Below are 25,654 nucleotides of genomic sequence, written 5' to 3' on the forward strand. Positions count from 1 at the left end.
AGACCTGAAAGCAGCCTTTCAAAACCTAAAGGAGGGCTATAAGAAAGAAGGGGACAGCTCTTTAGCAGAGCTTGTTGTGACAGGACAGGGGGAAATGGTTTCAAACTAAAAGAGGAGTGATGTAGACTGGATGTGGAAAAAAAGTCTTTTACAATAAGGATAGTGAAGCACAAAAGCAGGTTGCCCAGAGATGTGGTGGATGTCAAGCTGGATGAGGCTCTGAGCAACTTGACCTAACTGTAAGTGTCCCTGTTAAGTGCAGGGGAGTTGGAGTAGATGACCTTTTGTGATCCTTTCCAACTCAAATGATTCTATGATTCCTCTCCGTCTCCTTGTCCTCTTCTGCAAGTGGGATAATGTATGCTAGAGACATTTTGGCCAGCAAAATGTCACAAGCAGGATAATGACTAACCTATAAAACGCCTGATTCTGTACCTAATGCTGCTGTAATAGTGAAAAGACCACACTGGCAAATCCCAACTTCTGCTTAACTTACAGGGAAGCTTCATAGACCCTCATAGCACCCACCCTTCAGCCTGTCCACTTGGGATGCCCTTACTCACAAGTTGATAGTGCCCGTGGTGAGAGCAGTGACAATCCAGCGCAGGTCCAGGGTTTTGAAGGGGATCACGATCATGCTCACATTTTCTGCCAGCTCTCTGTAGCTCTCAGGATAAACAAAGTGATGGGTGGTCTTGCTCCCAACATCTGATTCGTAACCAATGGTGGGTGCCCGGTTCATTCTACAGCCCAAAAATAAGAAATAAGAGGGTGAGAAAGTGGGAAATGAATTAGATAGGTGCAAATGTGATTTTTCTTGCTTGAAGTGGCAGGAAAAAATTCCCATGGCTAAAGAGAGTGCTGCATGTAGGCTCTTCAGGTGTAGAGATCCCCAGGCAGCTGAAGTGACCTTCACTGTGGATAAATTAAAAGCAAACAAAGGATAGGCTTTAGTGTACAGTTGGGTTTGTCTGCAACAGTGTCTCTCTGAGCATGCCCCTGGGTCCCCTGTATGGTCAGGAGAGAGTCAGTCAACAGAGCCGTGGGCCAATAAGGTCACATATCCTCTTACCCTAATCAATGTATTAATTACACCTCTTGCAGGTGAGAAAATTACTGCCCTCAAATCCATCAGCTAAACTTCACGCAGTTCCATTTGCCTCATTCATACAGGTGTATTTGGATGGCTGGGGTGTAAGTAACAAAAGCATGTTATCTGTGATGAGAAGCAGCAAATACTCCTTGTGGTCCTTTCATGAGAAAGCACCAAATTCTCAGTGGCAAATGCAGGATCTGCTGCCAAACCCTTCATTTTCTCAACTTTGATCATCTATCTAGGGAACAAGGAGCACTACAAAACCAGCTTCAAAGCCTGATAATGCCTGCTTTATATCCAGTCTGCAGATCAGAGAACCATACAGTGTAGCTGGCCTTGCATATCTCCATGTCACAGTACAATACCAAGAGGAACTCTCAAGTCAGCTCTGAGCAAAATAAATTTGTCTGTTGCTCAGAGGAGTCTCCTGTAGATACAGAAGCTCATCTCCTGGCAGGAGGACAAGGAAGGATGTAGCTGAGGAAATGGTCAGCATCATACATTGCTGGATAACATACTGCTGTGGCCACTGCTAACACTGCTAACAGGGAAGTAGTTCTCTTTAGCAAGTTTTAGCCAAGTTGCATTCTTGCAGTGCTCCCCCAGGTGAATTAGTTAAATTTCTTCTAATTTCCTCAAAGGGAGTTATTAACATAGGTAGAACATTCTGAAGGCCTGCATGGACTTGTTGCTGAACTGTCTCTTCCTTGCCAACTTTAGGGATCCTCACTGTAATGCGTAAAAATACTATACAAAGAGTAAGAATTCCTACACTTCTATCTTGAGATTAGTCAACCTGAAGTATGTTATACATGGCATGTTTTCTGTGAAGACAAAGCTAAGCATTGTGCCTCACTTACGGACACAAAGGCAGCAATCATTATATCATACAGTCTCAACAGGAAGGACTGGGATTTCACTTAGTCAAGAAAACTGACAACAAAACAAAAGTGACCTGGAACACAGTGTATGGAAGGAAAGGTGTCACCTCAGGCTCTTTTTCTACATTTGGGTCTATTGCCAGAGCATGTGCAAGTGAATGACCAGATCACCAGAGATTTCATTTGTTGGATTAGCACATGGATGGACCAGCTCCTCTGCAGAAGGTTCTTCAACAAATCCTAAAACTTTGTGCCATTCATTCAGATCCAGCTTGAGACAGCTAAATTAGAAGTCACATGTAAGGAAAAAGTCTTTCTTAGTGAGGGGGTGAGGCACTGGAAAAGGGCTGCCCAAAGAAGTGGCAGATGCCTTGTCCCTGAAAACTTTCAAGGTGAGGCTGGATCAGGCTCTGGGCAATCTGATCTAGCTGTGGATGTCCCTGTTCACTGCAAGGGGACTGGACTGGATCACCTTTGAAGGTCCCTTCCAACTCTAAGGGTTATATGATTCTATTTCGAAGTCAGAGACAGGCATGATAAGTTCCAAATCACAGAGAGTTTCCCCTTTGCCAGGGATGCATAGCTACGGGGAGGGGAGGGAACACACATCCCCCTAGTTACTATAAAAAAAGTTTCAATTTTGATTCCAGCAGAGCCTGCCAGGCTTTCCTGTAAGAATTTTGGAAACATAGGTCAGGCAAGGTAAGAAAGTCCACACAGGAATAGGGTGGTCTCCAAAGCAAGGAACAAAGAGTTAAGCATAAATGCACTTCCACTGCCACACATTTACAACCTGTGGGATGAAGGTGGGGAGCTCTTCCCTTCATGTATGAGATCTGGTTGGCTGACTGCCTCTGGGAAGATATTTGTTGCTGAGGGCAAGGCACTCAAATGAAGGAAGCAATCCTTGAAATAATTTATCAAACATCTGGTATCCAAGCCACATCAAAAACAAAGAGGGTTAAGGTGGCCTAGCAGTTCAAACAGTGCTGATCTGTTGACTCACTTTCAACTGCTTCCAGCTAAACATTACACTCCTTCTGAGAGCGTAAATTCACACACTGTATTTTCAGTAGTAGTCTCTCCGTTCAAGGCCTTTTGACCTGCCCTCAAGGGTCCCTGAATTGTGCTGCACTGCCAGCTGTGATATAGAGCTGGAGAATGTGTTGGACTACTGTGGTCAAGAGAGCTCCCCCTGACACCTTGGCAAGGTGAACTTAGTCCAGATATCTTGACTGCCCTCTGGGAGGTTCTCTTTGCCTATCTCATGTCTTCTTGTCTTACAGCAGGAAAAAATAGACAATGCTCATTGTCACAAAAGACAGAGGTGATGCGTCCCCTAACAAAGTAGCTCTAGCCATGAAGCTGTCTCCTCCCTGCACAGGAGCCTTCTCAACCTACCACTGCTTATAAGTGAACCAGTGCAAGAAAGAAAGATGTGATACAGTCAGTTATGTGTGCAAAATACCATTTGTAAGCACTAACTAGAGAGAGAATGTTTACCCAAAATTATCATTTTTTCAGGGATTTTTTTAAAACGCAAGCAGCTATGAACAGTGCCGAATAAGTTACAGTATCAACACCTACCTAAATCCAAGACAGGTCATGTTTTCCTTCTGGACTAAAACAAGAGGCCGTACCTTTAACACACATAGTTTATGTTCCTGTAGCTTAGACAGGACCTAAGCACATGATTTCACTAGGTAGTCCTTGAAATCTTTTTTGCTCTCTTGTCCCAGAAAATAGCAGTGAATCTTCAAACAACAGAGACCTCTGGAGCTGAGGTTGTGCCTGCTTACCTGAGCACAAAGTCATGGGAGTCAATTTCTTGGCCATACTGAGACTGACGAAGGTTGCCAGAGTTGCCCACGACGGCACACCGTCTGCATGAGAAAGTGCCTCGCTCCTGCAGGGGGTCCCCATCCCCAGGAATGATCCCAAACAATTCCTTGAGAGTATCATTAATATTCTTCGGAGATTTCTCTCCTTGAAGTTTCTGTTAGGGAGAAAAATCATTCCAGGTTACCAGTGTACCAAGATAGCCAGCTTCTCTGTGAGCTAGACATGGCTTCAGATGTCTTCCCAAGGACCACCTTAGCTCATGCTGCTGCAGACACTGTCTCCCATAGTGTATGCTACAAGGCTTCAGGTGGGAGCTTCAAATGTGAAGGAAAAACATGGAAAACCCTTTCCCAATTACTATTTTTAACTTGCTTTCCCTTTTCTCTTTCTTTTCCATTAACTGCCTCACATCTCCAGTCTCTATCTAGCCATAGTGGAACAGATCATACATTCTCCTCAAAGCTGACCCCAGCTCAATTAAAGTTCTTCTGAAGTCTAAAAGCTTTGTACTGCCTTGGACCACACGTTAAGGCATGTATAAGATTACTTTTAACTCTCCTAGGAAGGACAAAACAGTCTAAGGGAACCCAATGGAGTACAGAAGTAGGACTGAGCCAGCAAGAATAGCCATGGACACCCTTCCCTCAAGTTCTGGCATATGCCAGAAGTGGGACGGTGAGTTTTCACTTCTGTTGTCCTGAACTGCAGAGAAGCCAAACGCTAGTACAATACACTACAGAAAAGTAGAGTTAACCCTGAGAGCTGGAGATGTAAAACCATATAAAAAATTCTCAAGGATGAAGAAAACCACCCCGGACCTTGGTCACTGTGCCTGTTGCCATGGAGGGGAGCTCTTTGTATCAGTCCTGTGGTGCGTGGTGGAAACAATGGCCAGACGGTGAAGGCACAAGCAAGGTGCAGGGCAGGTGATGTTACATTCACTCCCTTTCTGGGAATCTGCTCTCCAAGGGCTGCTAAAAAGGTTGGGAGTGCTGGCATGCTGACACAAATCACTGCCCACACCCATGGTGTCACCTGCTCACACATAGGATAGAAAGCTCCCCAGAGGAGAATGGATCCAAGACAACATCCGCCAAAAGGTTCTGCCCTTGCTCTGCAAGCCCAGGGCAAGGAAAGACAGGGAGGGAGGGAGGAAAAATACCTTTTCCCACGACTCCCAGCAATGGCCTGGGGTAATTTGGCTTTACTTTTGACACTTTTCTCTCACCTGCACCAGGATCTGTAAATCTGTCCTACTCTCTCTACGTACACGTAAAGAACTATGACTGCAAATTCTGTTTGATCAGCAAAATTATGTGTTGTCTCTTCACAGATCTATGTAAAGAAACCTTATTTGCACTGAACTGAAGGACAAGTCCATGGAGTCAGAGATACAGGACAACAAGGCCAAGAACTCAGAACAAAGGAGCCAAAGAAATCTTACCTGAATCACAGAATCATAAAAAGTATTGGGTTGCAAGGGATCTCAAAGATCATCTAGTTCCAATCTTCTGCCATGGACAGGGCTGCCACCCACTAGAACAGGCTGCCCAGGGCCCCATTCAACCTGGCCTTGAAACACCGGCAGGGATGGGGCATCCACAGCTTCTCTGGGCAACCTCTGCCAGGACCTCACCACCCTCACAGTGAAAAATTTTCCCCTGACATCTAATCTAAATCTCCTCTCATTTAGTTTAAAATGTTCCTTCTTGTTCTGTCACTACCCACTGACAGCAACTTCACTTTCCTGCTAAGCATTGCTAACCTACACACTCATGTACGGACTGGTGGTCCTCATTAAAAGAAGTCAGCACAAAACTCTTGCTGGGCTGAAGCTGCCATCCATTATTGTCTTGGCTTGCAGTTGATGCTGAGTATTGGCAGAGATGAGAGGAAGGGCTTGGACTACCACAGCTCTGAGTCCATTGGGTAGTGCTGAGAACTGACATCAATCATAGCATCACTGAAATAGGCACTGCCTTCTTCTGGCTGCATTAATAACTCACCCCTTTGTGTTATTCCTTCAACCCACTTTGAGGGCAGGATATTAGAAAAGCCAGGCCAAGCAACCAAATGGACAATTCCACAGCTAGAAGGTGATTAGGATGCACAGACAAGAACACTTATTATTACTACATATGTCAGTATTCTGTAGGCAGTTTAAGTACAAATAGTCATTTTCTCCTAAATTTTTGTGTGTGATGTTACCAACATATCTTCACATACCTAAACTTGTGTGTTCTTTATGAACCCAGTCTAACCTAATTTTCAAAACTAACTGGCCTATTAGAAAACCACTTAATGTTAGCCTAATCCTGCAGCCTTCAAAATAAATGAGGGCTTTTCATAGATGTCACAGAATGCAGCATCAGGTGTATAATGCAGAAAAATCCCATTTTTTAAGAAGGAACTTGTTTTGAGTTATTTGAACACACGTGCACACACCATCTGCAGACTCCTCTCTCTGTAAAGACTGAACTGACTTTAAATGCCTTTAAGAAATGAAAGAGAAAACCAGCAAACACTGCTTCAAAACATTTTAAAGAACGTAGTCATTCTAGGGAAAATAAAAATCTCTTCTTGAACTGATTTTGCCCAACAAAATTCTGATAGAGAAGGTAATTTTCAGAAAATCCTAAGCACCCGAGCCTTCTTTTTATATTAAACTACCTTTTCAGACAGAATGATAGCATCAGTAAAGGAAATGAACAGTAGCACTTAGTTCTGTTTTTGGTGCATTATGGACAGGCACAGAACTGAGATCTGAAGTGTCTTTCTGTTACACTGTGATCAGTCTAGACTAACTGCATTGTAATCATGTTAAAACATAGTCACCAAGCCCAACCAGAAGGCAGGATACCATTGTCTTAAAATCTCTCAGTTTTACAGAATTTCTCCAGCTGAGATTAGTACTGGCTTTACAGACTGCAAAGACCTTATGTAGAAGGAGGACTTTGTGCTGAACTCCACTGAGGAAAACACCAGTCCGTCATTAGAAGTGCTGTTTTCATATCCTCAGTGATAATCTGATTGGACTTTATTCTTGAAGAGCAGGACTAATCTTCAATTGGTTAGTCTTTGACTACTTTTCAGCAGTACAAAGAAGAACAGGCAACAAAGTTGTTTAACTCCAAGGCAGATCTCTTTTAAAACTTCAGGCGTAACATGCAGCCAAGTTCCTTATTTCACAATGTTTATTTGACTTCTTGAAAATGTCTATTTTAATAGCTTTATAATTACAAGCCAATTATAGTTCACTTTCCCACATCCTGTCATATGAAGCAGAGCCATGTAAACCCTGGCAGTGCAGACAGCAGCGTGATGCCCGCTTGGAGCTCTGCTGAGATGTGATATTCCTTCCAAGTGCTGTAGGTATGCACCAGGGATATGTCTATGGATATAACTGCTGGAAACAGGCTTAAATACATTGAAATACCTGAACCGTGCGTCCTTGGTGAAGTCACTGGTCTTCTCCAAAGTCTTTGCAATCAACAGCCTTATCTAATGGTGCAGTTTAATCCCTTGCCCAAGTCCGAAAGGAATCTTTACCTGACTTGTGTCCACATTTCAAATATCTCAGAACACTTCAGTCTCTAGCCCTCTGAGAATAAGAGACCAGAAACCTTAGGATTTTCCTGTTTTTATATCTCAGAAGGCTTCCCTAGGCTCTCTGGTACCATCACAACACCAATAATGGTACCAAGCATTGCTTAGAAGCAGTACTCAAAACTGACTAAGGGAATGCAAGGGGAGGATGTGAATTCAATCAAGGCTGCTTGGCGCTAATAGCTTGGAGCAGTGACAATGAAGTCAAAGAAGGGAAAGTCTGCTGGTGCTTATGCACCCTGCATCCATGGGCAATTTGGATAGTTCAGGTTGGATACTAGGAAAAATTTCTTCTCCAAAAGAGTGGTAATGAATTGGAACAAACCAGGAATTACACCCCCAGAAGTCTTCAAGAACCATATAGATGTGTCACTGAGTGACATGGTTTAGTGGGCATGGTGGGGGTGGGTTGATGGTTGGACTAAATGATCTTAGTGGTCTTTTCCAACCCTAATGATTTCCTGATTCTAAGTTTGGCACTGCATTATATTAGACACACCTTCAAAATCCCAATATATTAGCATGTAGAAAATATCCTGCTTAACCTGAATGTAGAAGGAAATGGATCAAGCCTGGGTCAGGACACAACCTAAGTGGTGGAAAGCCATAGGTATGGGACTGGCAGCATATCTGGGACAGCCCTTTTACAAGAACATTGCCAGGCAGCCTAGGGAAGTAAGTGCAGAAATACTGTTTTTCAGTGTTTTTCCTTTTTCCAAACTGTCTTTAAAAGATAGAGACTTAAGCCCCATGAGAACCTCTTTTGCACAGCTACTAATTGCCTTGCTGCAGCAGTTTGGAGGCATTAACACTCAGGCAGCACATCCCAGTCATAAGACATTGTACAAAGATTAATCCCAGCAACAGCCTGATGGGGCAAATGCAGGTAATCTCCATTTTGCAGACCGAAGGAAAGGTTAAAAGGAGACCATCAATTTTAAAAATGTCTCCTTGGTCTGGAAAATATGACATTATTATTGTTATACTTAATGTCCTGCAATTACTATGCATCAAAAAGATTTAGGGGAAGAATACAGGGCCTTTCAAGGGTTTGGGTTGGCTTTGTGTAATGATTTGTGACTGTCATAAAATATGCATTTTCAAATATAAAGTTAATGTGCATTTTTTATGTAAATAGCATACAGTAATGTGTTTATGCCAAATTGTATGATTTCCAGCTTCCATGGCTGGTACAAGCCACCTCCACAAGAACAAAAAGACCCTACCTCTGCCAGCTCTGTGTGCCTGTGTTTCTGGCTGCGGGATGCTTGCAGCTCAGCAGAACTGAGCCTGCAGTTCAGAGGGATTGCAAGTTCAAAACACTTTCAAATCCATCTATCCTCACCATAGGGGAACCTGGTGCTGCAGCCCAGCTGGACATACCCGAGACTGCTGGCAGGGACAAGGGGAAACACAAGGTCAGGCTCTTTCTCTCAGTATGTCCAAGGCTGGTCTGAACACTGGGCTTGCACCCAAGCAGGATGACATGAGGTCACACCGAGTATGTGCAGCCACTGGGACTGCACTGTGCTCTACCTTCTAAAGGGAACACGCTGCCTTCGAGGCGCTGAGCCCTTGGTACTGCATTTCAAGCATCACGGTGTCCCAGTTTTAAAGATTTCTTGTGATCAAAGTATTTGGATAAATTTTCTACAAAGAGCATTCAAAACGCATAACTCAGGTGCCAAGTATCTCTGATACTGCCTTAAAAATAACAGCAGCTTCCACGCGCACGCGGTGGGGATGCCCTTTTATTCACAGTCTGCTGAGAAAGTCTTTAAGCCATACATTACACTTTTTCTTACAGCCACGAGGACTAAAAGCTAGCATTTTCTTTTAGATAATCAAATGTCCCCAAGTGCTGAGCTTTCTTAAAAGAAAAAAAAAAAAGGAAAAAAAAGAAAACAAACTCCTCCAATACCAATACCACAAGACTCAAGATAAAATATGTTATAATTGGAAGTTTATGAACAATGTGCAGCAGATAAGATTGCCAGGGAACTCTGAGCCTGATTTTACTAAATACAGCTTTAATCCATCAGCTTGAGTGGAGTTATTTGGAATTTAGGACAGCAAGTTCCATTCTTGCATTTTTTATACTCTCTGACCACTAAAAACAATGAAGAAAAACTTTAGGACAAAACAAAAGAACTATAAATAAATGCTATGCCATGTTACAGCATGTATTTTTTGTTCCAGCTCCTTATATATGGGCTACTGAATTCATTGGGACTGTCATAGATCAATGGAAAACTTGAAAGCGAGCCTGTTGTTCAGGAGAATGGGATAGATAATAGGGAGAAATGCAGCACGTTGTATAAGGTGCCAACTTCCAGAGAGACTCTGACAATCCCTGAAATGTAAGATGAGTAAATGCAAATGGACAGAAAGACAGAGGGACACATGGAGATGAGGAGAGGGGAGGGGAGGGGTAGAGGGGGGGTAGAGGGGAGGGGAGGGAAGAAGAGAGGAGAGGAGAGGAGAGGAGAGGAGAGGAGAGGAGAGGAGAGGAGAGGAGAGGAGAGGAGAGGAGAGGAGAGGAGAGGAGAGGAGAGGAGAGGAGAGGAGAGGAGAGGAGAGGAGAGGAGAGGAGAGGAGAGGAGAGGAGAGGAGAGGAGAGGAGAGGAGAGGAGAGGAGAGGAGAGGAGAGGAGAGGAGAGGAGGGGAGAGGAGGGGAGAGGAGGGGAGAGGAGGGGAGAGGAGGGGAGAGGAGGGGAGAGGAGAGGAGAGGAGAGGAGAGGAGAGGAGAGGAGAGGAGAGGAGAGGAGAGGAGAGGAGAGGAGAGGAGAGGAGAGGAGAGGAGAGGAGAGGAGAGGAGAGGAGAGGAGAGGAGAGGAGAGGAGAGGAGAGGAGAGGAGAGGAGAGGAGAGGAGAGGAGAGGAGAGGAGAGGAGAGGAGGGGAGAGGAGAGGAGAGGAGGGGAGAGGAGGGGAGAGGAGGGGAGAGGAGGGGAGAGGAGGGGAGAGGAGGACGACTAAATCAAGGGAGGGTTTATCTCCTTAGTGGATTTAAGCAAACGAAAAGTAACAGCCATACAAAGAAGCTCCTGTTTCTATGAACAAAGACACAACCAGGCAGATTTTTAGACCTTCACACGTAGCAAGAGTATTTCCCCTCCAAAAGGCCACATACCACCAAGCCGTTGTATATTCTACAAATACACCAAGAAGGAGACTGGTAACCATGCAAAGATTTGCAGGCAAGCAAAACCACCGTGTCCTTTGGCCCCACATGTCACTTCACCTCAAATCTTTGTCACTAGGCTCTGAAATCAGTTATGGCTCTGCCAGAAGTGGAGAGATATTTATGCCATGTCATCGTTTGGCTGAATAATCCCTATTCATAACTTTAGAAGCAGGGTTAATAAGAAAGGAGAGTGGGCTAAGCTTTGACAGAGCAACCTCTCCAGCAACAGCTCTACATGTATTTAGCCCATATCACATTTGTCTTCCCATTTGTCATACCAGAGACACAGCCTTATACAAGAGTCCCAGCAGAGTCACCCTCCTCTCAATTACGGGGTAATGAAAGCATTGCACTGTCTGGAATCTGTCCTGCAAACATTTCTGCCTTGAAATGAAGTTGAAGTAACAACTAGCAATTTCAGCTCTCCTTGTGCTTCATTTCTAAGTACAAATATAGTGAAAAGTCCCCAGTCCACTGACTTAGCAAACCAAGCAACCATAAAATGTGGCCACGTGCAATATTTTCTTGAAGACTGGCAGAAATCACTGAATAAACTTGAAAAAAAAAATGAGACTAAAACCGAACAGCAGAAATGGGGCTCTCCAGGATGCACCTGGGATACACCAACTGTAGAAGCAACTCAAACTGTCTCAGAAAGGGCTACTCAGATTGGTTGCAACCAGGAGCTGCAGGGCTCCTCCACCATTTAACATTAGGGGAAGTGTTTTCAGTGCGTGGCTGATTTCCTCTGAACAGTGCAATTTTGGGTGGCACCAATACATTTCACATGTTCTGGTTGAAAGTAAGTTCTCACTGAAAAACAATGGTGGAGAAAGTGTAGAAATCTTCCATCTAAGAAAAAGTTGCTTTGATTTTGTGTTCTGAAATAGCGTATTCCCTTTGAACTTGACCTGAATTTAAAAAAAAATGAAGGAAAACAGTAAAAATAGAGTTAGACCTGAAAATTCGGGGGGGGGGGGGGGGGAAAGCTTTGGGCTGTCCTGAAAGTCTCTTCATTTAGCTGAAAAAGAACCCTCCTCTCCAAATATCTGTTTTGAGTTGAACTGGTGTTAGATATTTGTGCTTTTTCTCTTTCAGTTTCACTACAAGAAGGAGAATCAGAAATTTCGTTCTGAAAGTCCCAAATTTTCTTCCGTTTTTTTCAACTTTTATTTTAAAGAGAGAATGCATCCAAGCCTTGTGTTTAAATCAAACCTGGGTCTGAGTGCAGAACTTAAGCTTGTCATCTTCCCTTTAAATGGGTCTGGCACAACCCAGATGAGAAATAGGGGGATCAGAAGGAAGAGTGTATGAAGGCAGCAAGAAAACACATGAGTGGAAACAGCTATCATGGCAAAAGGGCAGGTGAAAGGATGAAAGAGTTGGAATATGAGGCTAATAACCTCAAAATGGGCTTTTTCGAAAATGAGGATATATTTTATGTAACAGTTAAACATTGCAGTTTACTGGCAGCTATTTTCCACCAGAAAATACAACAGGCAATGGAGTGAAAAGTGATAAATCAGATCCAGCCTAGTTTATACAGCACCTGACACCTCCTCTGAGACCTGGACCCCCTCAACATGCACACGAATGTCCACCTTAATTCCACATTAAGGGCTGTGCATGGGAGACCAGGTTGTAGGCAGTTGTGCGTTCAAAGAAAAGCTCTGTGAATCTTTTTTTTTCTGACAAGCAGAGAAGCAACTCATTATGAAACCAGCCAGAACCTGTGCTTTAGCAGCTGGGCAGCAGAGGCCATCAGCAACTCATTTAACGCAAGATCTCATTTCAAGAAAACACAAAAGGGGCTTCAGTTAGACAAATCATCAGGAAACACCTTCTTCCCCTCTATGCTTCTGGAACAAGGTATCTACCCGCTTTCATGATGTTGAGATCCAGCTCTCTGCACCACCCAGTCCTAAGGACACATATGGCTGCTCCCTCCCGTGACCCAGTGTACCTGTGTGCCTCGCAGACCTGTTTTACGTAACCAGCAACAATGCAGCCTGTGCTCATACACATGGAATGAATCATTTTCTGTTGAATCCTGCTAATTATTTACATGTCTTACACTTGGTACAGTCCCAAACGAATTACACACTTCCCCATAAGTTTGCTTTGCTGCTTCAACAGAAAGGCAGAAGGCCTTTTTTTACCACCTGCAGTGCAATAAGCCACATTACAAATTCTCATCGCAACAAGAGGGGAGTTTCCTCCCAACAAGAAGGCAGGTAATACTGAGACTTGCAAATCCCTAGCTCTGTCAGGGAATTTCATAGACTCATTTGAGTTGGAAGGGACCTTTAAAGGTCATTTAATCCAACTCCCTTGCACTGAACAGGGACACCTACAGCTAGATCAGGTTGCTTAGAGACCCATCCAGCCTGACCTTGAATGTCTCCAGCGATGGGGCATCCACCAGCTTGCAGGGCAACATGCTGCACTGCTCACCACATTTATTACAAAAATCTTTTCCTTATATCCTGTCAAAATCTCCCCTCTTTTAGTTTGACACCATTTCTCCTTGTCCTGTCCCAACAGATCCTGTTAAAGAATCTGTCCCCTTCTGTCTTATAGCCCTCCTTCAGATATCAAAAAGCCACTCTCAGGTCTCCCTGGAACCTTCTCTTCTCCAGGCTGAACACCCCCAGCTCTCTCAGCCTTTCCACGTAGGGAAGGTGTTCCAGCCCTTGGATCATTTTTGTGGCCTCCCCTGGACAGGTTCCAAAAGGCTGATTTTCCTAATTTTTCCTGATTTTCCTTGCAGCAAACAAACATACGCAACAAGTACCCGTGTGGTAAACATCAGAAAAAACACTAATTTTTTCCCCATTCTGACTGCCTCATCAACTGGGACCACAAATGTTTACAGCAGGAATTACCTCCCACCATCTTTTTCAGCATCACCCGAGGCCCCAAATCTCAACACATCAAGGACAGGCCGTCTCCCCGCCAGCACACCTTCCACTTACCAGCCACCACCTGTAGCTATCCTCCGGGATCAAGGCATTTTGTGAGGTCAGGAAAGGTTGCATAGTTGAGTTAAACCTCTGGTCGAACCAGAGGGAATGTCCCAGCTCGGAAATACAGGTGCTACAGCTACACGGCCTCCTAGGAAATTTGATGAGTTTTCGGACTTGCTCAGAAAACTGAGTGAGGATATGTTTAGGATCCCAAGTGGTCATGGTCACCTGCTGCTTGTAGTTCAGCAGGAATGACGTCACCGTGATGAGCACAAAGGCGAATGTGAAGACCTTCACGTTCCTTTTCCTGACGGTGACCATCTTGCTGCTGGTGGGGTACGACCTGGGGGGAAAGCTAAGGCAACACGGACAGGCTGCTGCCAGCCCTCGGGGCTGGTCACCACCTGGGGCCTAGGCTGCACCTAACAACTGCAGTACCTCCGTCCATGGGGGAAGAAGATTCGTTTTCCTCCGACAGGCTTAAAAAAAGGCAAAGCTGGGTATTTCTTTTCCCTATTCACGGTGCTTGGAAGTCTCTCCCACTATGGCTTCAGCAAAGACAGATCTTCATCCTTTCACATTCCAAGTTTTCTGTGCGGGATCCAAACTGTAAAAAGCAGACCGCGGTTCTTTCTTTCCTCGTAGATAGTTCACCAAGGATCAGATCATTAGGGGGTGTATATTCCAGCTGAGAAACATACTTTGATGTCCATTTAAGCCATATAAAGCAGTTTGCAGCCTGGAGACACACACAGAAAAAGAGAGAAAAACAGATGTCAGTTTCCATGCTTTCCACTGCCCATCCCAAAACTTCTGAGCCCTCAACACAGCACCAGCTATGACTTCAGCTGCCCTAAATGCATACCAAGGAGTTTCAGGCTGAAATTTCCAAAAGGGCAGAACATCGACCTGTGGATGTTGAGTCCCTTTATATTGAGTCAGCCACAGCTCTCTGGCCCTGTTTGAATTACAGGTCAGTCATTTGAATAGCAATGAAACACCTTATTCCCTTAGGCTGACCTTGATAGCCACCAGATAAGCCAAGTATGCATAACGTGATCCAGCTGAACAAAAAGCGCCAGACAGAGGAGAGAAGGACAGGAAGGAAGAGGAATTCGTTCCTTTCTCTTTCTCCCCCAACAAGTTTCATTTCCTAAGTATTGGGGCTGGATTTGCAGTTCAGAGAAAGCTAAGCAAGAACAGCTCGTGTATTCTGGGACAGATGGAGGAAGTTAAAGGATAAATGGCCTTTGTTTTGCAAGGATTATTGTTATTTTCCCTCTTACTGCCAAGGTAGGCTAGGTACAGCCAGCTTTTGATCTCAGAGGTTCCCCTGAGATCCCAGCCAGGCAGAGAGGCAGGGAGTGGGGGCTGGTGAGCAGCCCAGATAGGAGGTTTAAACAAGCACCAAGTCTTTAAAAGCTGAAAAACGGATCCCTTCCTCCCACGATGCCACTGTTTCATGGGAAGAAGATGTCGCGTGGCTTTTTGAAACTTAGATCTTTGCAAAAAAAAAGGCCTCTAAAGTGCCATCGCTTAATCAACATTCTCTTAACTAAAAAAAAAAAAAGCAAAACAACAAAAATGAGGAAAAAAATTGGAGAAGAGTCTGCATTAGAATAGGGGCAGTTTGTGAAAAAGCAAAAGACCAGCAAATAAAATCTCATGGACTTAGCTTCAGGCATCAAGCCAGCAAAGAAAGAGCAAAACAGCAACTGTTATCTGTCAGAAATTCCCATATTAAACTAATCCTGGTAGGATCCCTCCCATTTCACCCCCCGAGCTGAGGCTCCTTCAGACAAAGGAAAGAGGCTGCTTCTTCACTTTGGGATCTGCAAGGAGACCCTAAAGGCCAAACTGCTTTTCCAAAGAACTAGTCACAGATACAGCACAGTTTTTTAGAGGTGTTGTTTAAATATTTACCGAGTTTTGTAAAGCCAAACCTGAAAGCAGGAGCTTCGATCATGGTTGTGAACCCCAGCTCTGCTCCAAGTTTCTCCTCCGTGATGGGCAGTGCGTGCCACCCAGTTAGTTGCTGCTTGCCAAATGCCCTGAGATTTATTTGCTGCCTGGACCAAACAAATGCAACCAAGGCTGACAAGCAGGTCAACCTGGACAACGAAAGGCTTTATTAACCCAGGCTGCTCAAGCAGTGAATTATATTGCAGAGAGCAATCCTGTGTGCCTCTAAAATCCTGTCTGTCTCTAAAATGAATATTTTGAAGGGAACTGTAGTGAGTTTTGGTGCTAACCAGAGACCTCCCTGGGTAGTTTGGGATTCACATTCCAAAAGGCAATGGAGATGAGGTCACTATGCCTTGGAGAGTAAGAATGGGATTTTAACAGCCCTGTCCACACCAGTTGGTCTCTGTGCCAGAGAGCGGTCCCAAATTTGTTTGCTTTACTGGTATGGATGCAGTTGCTAGTCTAAACAAAAACACAGTCCCCAACCTCCCCAGGCTGTGCCAAGTCCCAGAAGCAAATTGATTCTCCATTTACGGGCCGGATAATTCAAAAGCTGCAATGTTGGCGGGTTGAACTCCTCCTGCTGTTAATGTTGAGCCAAGTCACTGTTTGTCAACACAGTTGCTGTTATTCAGTAATTTTTAAGTGGAGGAGGGAGGGGACCTTCCTTGGAAAAGCCTATAAAATGGGTTATTGTTCAGAAAAGAACACAATTGCAGCCTCAACAATAAACATCCATTTCACTACATTTTTTTTTTAACTGATCTATGGTGAAACTTATATTTAGAATAAAAAAAAAAAAAAAGATGCTGTGTTTATGCAGTGAACTCCAGTGACTCCAAACTGTAATCATACCACCTGTTATAGCAGGGGATGAAGGTGAGAAAAGAGCAGAACTCCCACGGCCCTTCTCCAGCATGGAAATGCACACCACAAACTCTATTTTAATTCTGACTGTTTCCGTTTCCTTAGGAATGCTTTCCTATGGACACTCAGAATAGGAAAAAATATATATAAATATATCCTGACAAAAAGGCTCTCGGGACTATAAATATGATTTAGGGCCTGAGGAAAAGGCATGCTGAAATGAATAGAAAAACTTTTCATTGGCTTTGCTGTGACTTGGATGAGGCCCATTTTTTTTCTGTTCTTAACACAAGTTAGATCCAACCCAGAGATCAGGATTTTCTTTCTTCCTCGCACTGAGACTTCTAATGCATCTGAGACCACTCACTGGGCAAGAAGAGCTGGGCAATGCCAAAGTAGCAGCCCTACCTCTGCTGCTGATGTGGGCTAGTGCCTGCAACCCCCACTCTAGATTCTTTCCCTGTACTATTTGCACTAGTCAATTTAACTTCTTGCAGAAAAGCAGCGTGCAACCAGACATGGTTTTATCAACACAACTCACTGCGACCTTGACATTCACGTATCTGCAAACAGGTCGTTTTGGCATTGGACCAAGGAACAATTCCTGGGAATTTAAGATGTGGAGGTTTAAATGACGTGCCCAGCCCTGCTCAGCTATGATGCACTGATAGTTTAATGGGGTTGAACTGCACTGTGCCTGTGCCTACCTCTGTCTGTTGTCAGCAGGTTAAGCAATCTTAAGCTACTGGGTCTTATCTGCAATCTGGATTTCTCCTGCTTCCTCCCTACTTCCTCCTGCTTCGTACGTATACCTTTGTTCTCATTTAAAATATCCTTGGACATGCTGAGATAATTTAATTCTGCAGTGAACTCACAACAGACAGTGGCATACAATGCAGAGAAAATGCAAAATTGCATTTCTCAGGCAAGATCAAAAGTAAGGCATATTCATTTGTGGTGGGTTCCAAGTGCAGGAGTGGTTCCAGTGTGACTCTGTGGTCATAAAGGAAGACAGAGCTTAGTCTACTAAGTTTTATGAACTGAAATAAAATATCCTGGGACTAATCCACTGCAATTGACTGTACTCATTTTTTTTGCATTTTGGAAAGAAGGAAAATAAATACCATTTTTTTCCTCCCAGGGTAGATCTTATTTGTATTGCAAAATCTGAAGAAAGTCTTTGGTCTTTGCCAACTTGGAATGTGAATAAAATCAAATTTATGTGATAGAATAACAAAACTCCTAAGACCTTCAGGAAATTCTTTTTTTTTAATACATCCATCTAGAAATGCAATGTATTCTCATTGCATTTGTTAGGTTATGTGAAGAAAGCTCACCTGTACGCCACAAAGGAGCACAAAGAGACAGGGACAGGTGGGAAAGCCCAAACAATACCCTGTCTGGCTGCTTCCTGGCTCATCTTAGGGTGCCATCAGCCCATCAGAGCCCACTTCCTCAAGCACAGGGACACGAGGGCAGATGAAAATGTGAAATAATGACTCAGAAAAAGAGCTACCCTCTCTGAATCCATGGCTATCCCAGGACAGCCTCAGGTTCCAGGTGTGAAACCCACCCAGATAAGCCAACACCAGAGCACCTTTCTGCCTGCCTAGTGGCATAGAGCACAGTATGGGGTGCAAGGGAAAAGCATCTGGGGATAGTAGAACCTGATCTAGTGCTTAATCTAGTGGTTGGCAATCCTGCCCATGTCAGGGGGGTGGGAAATAGATGATCTTTGATATCTCTTCCAACCTCAGTCCATTCAATGATTCTATGATCCAGGCATGGTGCTGCCCCAGCCTCACCTTCTTGCTGGATCCAGATCAACTGTCCCCTAACAACACTGAGTCAGAGCAGCAGTGTGAATTACTCTGTCATTTCAAATCACTTTGGCCACACACCACAGGTAATTTCTTTGGAAATACAAATCTTCAGAAAATATCATTCAAGAATGAATGACAGAAAATAATCTGAGTTGTGCAAGTAGCATTTTGTTGAGGTCAAACCTGTGTGCTTAATGTTGCTTACAATAATATCACTTCCTCCCGACTTTTGTTTCTAAACATGCAAATTCTTTTTCAAAATTATTCTGAATTATTTTAGAAATGAAAGAAATGCTTAGAAATATTCAAGTGTGTGTTAAAGACAGTATTTCATAGTCGTGATGGGTTGAAGTTGGATTTAATGATCTTAAAGGCCCTTTCCAACCGTAATGATTCTATGTTCTATTAAAATTCGCAGAATGCTTCATTTCTTGACTTTTTTCTTAGTCTTAAACAAACAAAAAAAAAGTGTAATGAAAATAATCATCTCCCCAAGTAAATGGCCTTTTATGGTTGAGTTTAACCACTTCCTAAAGCCTGTCTGCTAGCAGGAAAGTACTAATTGCCAGCACATCACTGAGATCTTTGCCAGCCTGCATTTGATGCTGACAGTTCAGGATCCAGCCTCCTGGTCCACAACCCACATTAAAACCTAGGTATAAAACACACTTATCTGGTTTGATGTCATCAACATTTTCCATATGCAGGACATTTGTCAAAACAGCACAAAAGCAACAAGAAGCAACATCCCTGAATAGAGACATTTCCAGCTTTCCATGCAGACTTTGAACATCTCAAAGGTTCTGAGGTGCTTTGCATTCACAATATATTTGTTATCAAGCCTTTTGACAACACAAGCTGTATTTCCTCAAGCATGCTTCCTGTCTTTTTGGGACTTTTTCCCATTCATACACCTCCTGAGTAACTATGTTTCCAACCTTGAGTCTCAGAGCCGTGTCCTTGGATGCACCATGAGGATGCAAAATGAAATCTTGCTTTACTGTACAAATGAAGGTCCCAAATGTTTTGGAAGATATCACCACAGGACAGCAGAAAGCCTGTCCCTAGAAAAACGTGTAATTTTTCAACTCAGTTTTGTGCTAAATCCTGGAAAGGAACAGTGGATGGGACTGTTATTCCAAACCACGGGCTCGTCTGCCCTGCCCCAGCTCATCGCTGGCTCCTTCCCACTGCTAGCAGCTGGCTGACATTTAGAAACACTTCACTGGTCTGACACCTTGCCAGAGACCTCTGAGCATGAGGCTTTTGCTATGTGAGATGGATTGAGCAATTACAGCCTGACAACTCCTCAGAGCTAAACACGAATCTCCCTTACACGGACAATGCTGGGAGCCCATGGAAGACCTCTGGGCCATCTCCTCCAACTCCAGATAATCAGGCTCAGAAGGAACCAAGGACCACACGAAGGATGCAAACACCAGGGGATGTTGCCCATGCCCCAGCAACACAGGTGTCCCTGTCTCTGCCACCAAAAGCTGCCAAGGATGCTATTCTGGAAAAGTACCAGGTGGCACATGAGGGTGGTGAGACTACCAAGAGAAGTTGTGGATGCTCCATCCCTGGAAGTATTCAAGGTCAGGTTGGATGGGGCTTTGGGCAGCCTGGTGTAGTGAGAGATGATCCTGTCCATGACAGGGGATTTGGATTAGATGTTCATGAAGAATCTTCCAACTTAAACTACTCTTATGATTCCACGAGTTTGTTCTTTTCCATCCACAAGTTAATTAACACCAAACTGTGTTCTGTTTCTCAGAGCAAACTGAGAACTCTTGCCCATCCTTAGGGGTGACACAGGTGCCCCTGTTCTGTGTGCACTGAACAGCAGCTCCAAGTCCCACCTGTGTTTTAATCAGTAACAGAATGATCTGTAAGTCCCCTGCCACATCTCTGACTGCACTGTGAAGAACAAGCCTGTTTGACCACTGCTGTCAAAAAGGTCATAATATCAAACTCTGTCTAACACGTTGATAATACTGCTCACATTTGTTAAAATGCTCACCTCGAGTATCTGCGACTAATCATATCAACATTGCCTATAAGAAAACAGACAAAATACAAAAAAAAAAAATTAAATGAAAACAAAAAGTAAAATTACACATTAGGTAACATTTAAGCTACGAGAAAAATTTGTTTTACTCAAATTTCAAGAGACCAACTCCTCTGCATTTCTTGAATTTGAAGCCAGTTCTTGGGCACTGTTTCATCCATCACAGTGAATAGGAAAAAAACTGCAGGCGGTTTATGGAGCATAAATGCATGGCATTTAGGTGCTAGTGATCTGAAAAAAATTATTACCTGTGTCTTATCTGTCACACTTGGGCTGTCCAGGCAGATAAGAGATCTCCTTGATACTAACAGAGCCCTCCCTGCCTACGTGCACAACAGGTCTGTGTGGTCAGAGTAAGCAAACAGCTTTTTGTGCAAGATGTGTACAATATTAACAGAAATTTGGGTGGGGAAGTTGCACTATACTACCTCAAAATAAATCTTTATCTTAGCAACTTTTAACAGGAGTGTTACTAAGGTGCCTGGAAGTGGAATCTCTACTGCAGTTCTTGTGGGAAGGGCTGAACAACATCTCTGCTCTTCCCTATCTATTGTGTCTATGGCAGATGTCATCATGGGGAACTGAGTGTGGAGGAAGGCAGATGCTCAAATGAAACCTTTTTAAGGATGAAGGACAGCAGGGAGCTGCTGAGCCAGAAATAGGTCTGAAACAAATTCTGCTCTGAGAAGCAGAGCTTGGATTGGACTCTAAATGAAAAATAGCTCAGGAAAACATACACCATGATCTTAAGGGTTTGCTTTCTTCTCTGATCCCAATAAAAGAAAAAGATGCTGATGCTACAAAATCATTCCAGGATTCCATCAACCTGTCACTTTTTTGATAAACAGCACACGACCTACTGTCATCTCTTTGCAGCCTCCGGTCTTCATCCTTGAGAGGAGTGAAACTGGGTTTGGGGTGAAAGGGAAGGCTGCAAGGAGCATGCCAGCTGTCTAAGGTTGACATCCCCTCGGGTCCCAGTTACTACTGGAAAACACAGAGGTGACTGCAACTGTGAAGATAAAACCATGATCAGATCAGCCCCTGAGTATCTATTCCATGGGATAAACTGGGAGAGACCACTGAGATGGGCGATTAATTCTACCCTACAGGCAACTTCACTGCTGAGACATTCCTTCGACTGAACCCTCAGTTTAAGCACCTTTAAAACAAAAGGAGAGCACCAGAGCAAAAGCCATCCAGCCACACTGTGAGCAGCAGTGATTACGGCCAAGGGTGAGGTGGGAGGCTCCCAGGTCTCACCTGGGTTGTGATGGAAACCAGAGGGGGAAGAACCTGCTGTAGGAAGCAACATTATCCCACTAAAAAGTGATTTTTGGATGAGGAGTCTTATTTCTTTCTGCATACAGTATGACTCAAAAACAGGACCTCTGCTTCCCTTGTGGTACCTCATTTTCTTTCATATATTCCAAATTTTCTTTCACACATACACCTGTTTTAAACAGAAAATGCATCACCAGAAACTCTCAAAAATATTTTTTTCCTTCTTCATCTTGCAGTCTGCAATGCTGGTCAGGCTCAGAATTAAACTGCTGGACTAGGAAGGCTATTCTGCAGTGGGACAATACACACCAATGGGCTGGGCTGGGATTTTGCTGCTGTCTTTATACAGGCTGGCACACCAAGAGCCCAAAGCTGGGGCAAGAAATACAACAACTCCACAGTGAAAATCCAAACCTAAAATTCCTTCATAATATCCGTCCCTGAATTGTTCAACTTGTAACAGTGCTTAAAAACATCCAACCAGAAGACTGGACCAATTAAAAATTGCTGTTTGACACCCTTTGATGACAGAAAGACCACGGTGGACAGAGAGTTTCTGTACTCTGAAATCTTTCGCATGCCATTAGGTGGTATTTAATCGGAGATCAAGCTTTGCTGGCTTTTGCTTGGGAGATCAGGAGCTGTCAAAGGGATTTTCAGGACACTCACGTGTATTTCCACCAAGTGCAATTCTTCAATAGTTCATGATTGGATCCTCGTCATGGAGCTTGTCAAGAATAGTTTGCTTGTCCTACTCTCCCTTTCTTCATTTCTTTCTTCATTTCTTTCCTACATTTTTCCTTTCTTCATTTCCTCTCTTCCTCTCCTTCCTAACTTTCTTTCTTTCTTTCTTTCTTTCTTGGTTTCGCTACGTATTGACTCTCTCTCTTTCTCTGTCTGTCTGTCTGTCTGTCTGTCTCTCTCTCTCTCTCTCTCTGTCCATATTTAAGAATCTTGCATCAGTTTTCCAGAACCAGTAAGAATGCTACTGGCAGGTAATCCAAGTACAAAAAGACAAATTAATGGTGGCAACAGCAGTAATAGAAATAGAGGCAAGTTAAAAATATTGTAGAAGAGAATTCCTGTACATGCATTAGTTTCAGTTTTATAGGATTACAGGAGAGGATATAGGATTACTTCAGATTATGGAACACTCTAAACTAAAGGTAGAATTCAATCACATTGACAGCACGTGCTTTGTTAATTTGTCTACGTGCATCCAGCCCCAAATAGTCACCAGCTCCCAACAGTCAGCAGGCTGTTTCTTCGTTAATACCAAGGGAAATGGATGTGAGTCCAAATACAATTGCTCGTGTAAGATGCTGCAAGGAATATATTGTGAAGAATCTTGATTTCTGACACTAATAGTGTGATTAACATGCTGCAGAATGCCTCTGAGCACTGTAATTCTAAACCCAGAGAAAGGTTAGATAATAATGATAATAGTATTGTCAATAATCCCCCAAATCTAGGAAATATGTTTTCAAGCCCAAGCATCTCTCACTGTCTTCTCTGGAATTTCTGTCTGGAAGTACTACTGAACGGTTTTTGGCACTGCAGGCTCATTAACTCATTGCATGTACACTGAGGGCTCCTTGTCAAACCAACAGCCTATGTCTTAGAATCAATGACACCGACCAGTGCAGCTCTGTGTTGAACATTTATTCATCAAACACACTGCACTCATGCTGGAGAAGGTCTAATAGAACCACAGGGATTTGCTCCTTCATTAACGTGGGATTTGAATTCAGCCTAGTGAAGGCAACGGTGTTGGCCAGCCCACAATAAAATTTGGAGTGGTTTTAGCATCTGTGCAGTCTGAACTTGTCAGCCTATGCAAGATACAGAAAATACAAATTAAAATGTTTAGTTTTCCATTTACTGTGCATGCCTCTGAGAGACTGGCAGTCATAGGAGTTTTCTAAGGAATCAATAAATAATACATTTAAAAACATATAACAGAGATAAGTAATGCACGTGGTAATTAATACACCGTGCTACGAGCCAGAATTACAAAGCCATTATGCAGGTCTTTTAAACTGATCGATCATTTGTACATCCCTAAGAGGAGCACTTGACCTATTTGGATCCATGCGCACTGTGCTCACACATCATCCAGCCTCTGTGCACAATAATCTTCCCAGGCCAGTTTCTGCTCTACATCTACAACGACAGGAAAGAAATGAATGACTCAGGCTGCCTTTTGTCCAGAGGACTGCCAGATCTCAGGCTGTTTCTAATACCTGTTGGATAGAAGCAGATGCCCGAGGCAGGCAATCTGAATAAGCACCTACGATGTTCTGTGAGTGGAAGCTTTGCTCTGGATTGTCTGCCAGCCTGGTTGGAGAAAACACTATTTCAGGAAAGAAATTCTGTCTTTTTGTCTGGACTTTTTAAGTGTTTGTAGGGAAACAAAGATTAGCATACATCAGAGTGGCACAGAAAAGGCTTCCCGTAATCCTGCATATGAAAATATGTCAAGAGCTGCATGCAAAATGGATTTGCATACATCAGAACTGCATATACGGCAGCTCGACTGGGCATCCTGAAATGTATTAAAAATGTTAATACTGAAGTATGTGGATGCTGATAATTGCATCCTGGAGAAATACATACAGATGAGCACAAAACTATGGCATCTTTTCCACTTATCTTACTTGGATGGTTAAAACATAAAAAGAGAGAGTACTAAGGTAGCTATGTAGCCAGCGCTCCTAGAATATTTAAGGGATTCCTGGTTCAAAGAGAAATTCAAAGTATGTCCCATGAAGAAATAATTAACAGAGAAAAATTTCATTTATTTAGTACTGAAATTCTGAACCTTGAATATCATACTATAGGCCATTGAGTTAGAAAAAAAGCAGAAATTTTAGCACAAGGAAATGATCACTAATTCCATTTTGCACATATGGCATCAGCGCCTTGCTCTCACCCTATGCAGTGCTGCCAGCCACATCCTGCTCCAAGCCACTTCCCAGGGGCTTTGAGCAACGTGGTCTAGTGGGAGGTGTCCTTGCCTAAAACAGGGTGGTTGGAACTAAATGATCTTAAATGATCTTCTACCCCAAACCATTCTGTGATTCTATGATTCTACTCAGAAATAAAGCCGTAGCAGGCCAGATGCTGGAAATTTCCCTTTTTGTCAATGACATGAAGAGGAAGGGAAACACTGCTCAGGGAGGTGGTGAAGTCACTGTCCCTGGAGGTATTCAAGAAGCATGTAGATGTGGTAGTAAGGAACATGGTTTACTGGGCAACATTGGTGGCAGGTGGACAACTGGGCTAGATGACCTTAGAGGTCCTTCTCTACCTTAATGATTCTTTGATTCTATGATTCTAAATGTCAAACCTACTGAGAAGCTTCCAGGAGCTGTGAATGCATGAGCATCACCTAATGAAAGGCTTAAAAGCAAGCTCCATCTGGGATGCAACACAGAAGCTACACAAATATTGCTACTGTGCACAAAAGTTTCCAACAGAAATAAAAAGTAATCTTGCTTCCAAAAGAAGGATGGATGTTTCAGACCAGGAAAGGCTACTGCAGTCAAAGTGGGGTCTCAGGGCTCCTGTTCTCACTCCCATGAAAAGTGTAATTGAAAATGGAACTTACAAAAATGTCACCACTTGATCTAGCATTAAAGCTCCAGGCAAGTTTTAATGGGCACAGCACTAAAAAGTAAGGGAAAATAAGGGTCTCTGCAACCACAGCAGTGGCCTGGGGCTTTGGGTTTGCTTTTAAATGAGCAATCAATTCAAGTCAATAAGTTTGCTTTGCAAGTGGGAGCTACAGGATCTTTATTTGTATGGCCTCAATTAAGCAAAGGAAAAAGAAAAGTCATTTCACCTTTAATTAAAATTTCTCAAGGATTTGCCAGGAATTGTATATACTGTGAATTCCTGAAAACACACTGTTCTGCGTGGCTTGGCTTTAAATAGGTATGATAAATTTTTAATCCCTTTTTTTTTTAAGATGTCTTTCTCACTCAGATGTGAGAAGGAAATCACTGCAAACAGAATTTCATAGAATCACAGCATCACTCAGGTTGGAAAAGACCACTTAGATCATCTACT

At 43.4% G+C, this 25,654-nt stretch overlaps 1 protein-coding gene across 3 annotated transcripts in view; it reads right to left on the reverse strand.

The window, feature by feature from the left end:
• ST3GAL1 (ST3 beta-galactoside alpha-2,3-sialyltransferase 1) overlaps window positions 1-25,654 on the reverse strand; it is a 71,590-nt gene that overhangs the window by 12,182 nt on the left and 33,754 nt on the right. The window contains exons 1-4 of one of the 3 annotated variants that reach the window (XM_090138026.1): window positions 15,520-16,207; window positions 13,586-14,315; window positions 3,777-3,973; window positions 564-743 (exon numbers count right to left, since the gene is read on the reverse strand). In XM_090138026.1, the coding sequence (XP_089994152.1) occupies window positions 564-743; window positions 3,777-3,973; window positions 13,586-13,897 (689 nt within the window). In that variant the 5' untranslated portion in view covers window positions 13,898-14,315; window positions 15,520-16,207. Of the gene's footprint in view, window positions 1-563; window positions 744-3,776; window positions 3,974-13,585; window positions 14,316-15,499; window positions 16,208-25,654 lie in introns of those variants that run through there. The other 2 variants (XM_031591250.2, XM_031591249.2) reach the window with 2 other exon arrangements.

This window comes from Phasianus colchicus, chromosome 3 (assembly GCF_987193195.1).
Source record: "Phasianus colchicus chromosome 3, bPhaCol1.hap1.1, whole genome shotgun sequence".
Taxonomy (NCBI): Eukaryota; Metazoa; Chordata; class Aves; order Galliformes; family Phasianidae; genus Phasianus; species Phasianus colchicus.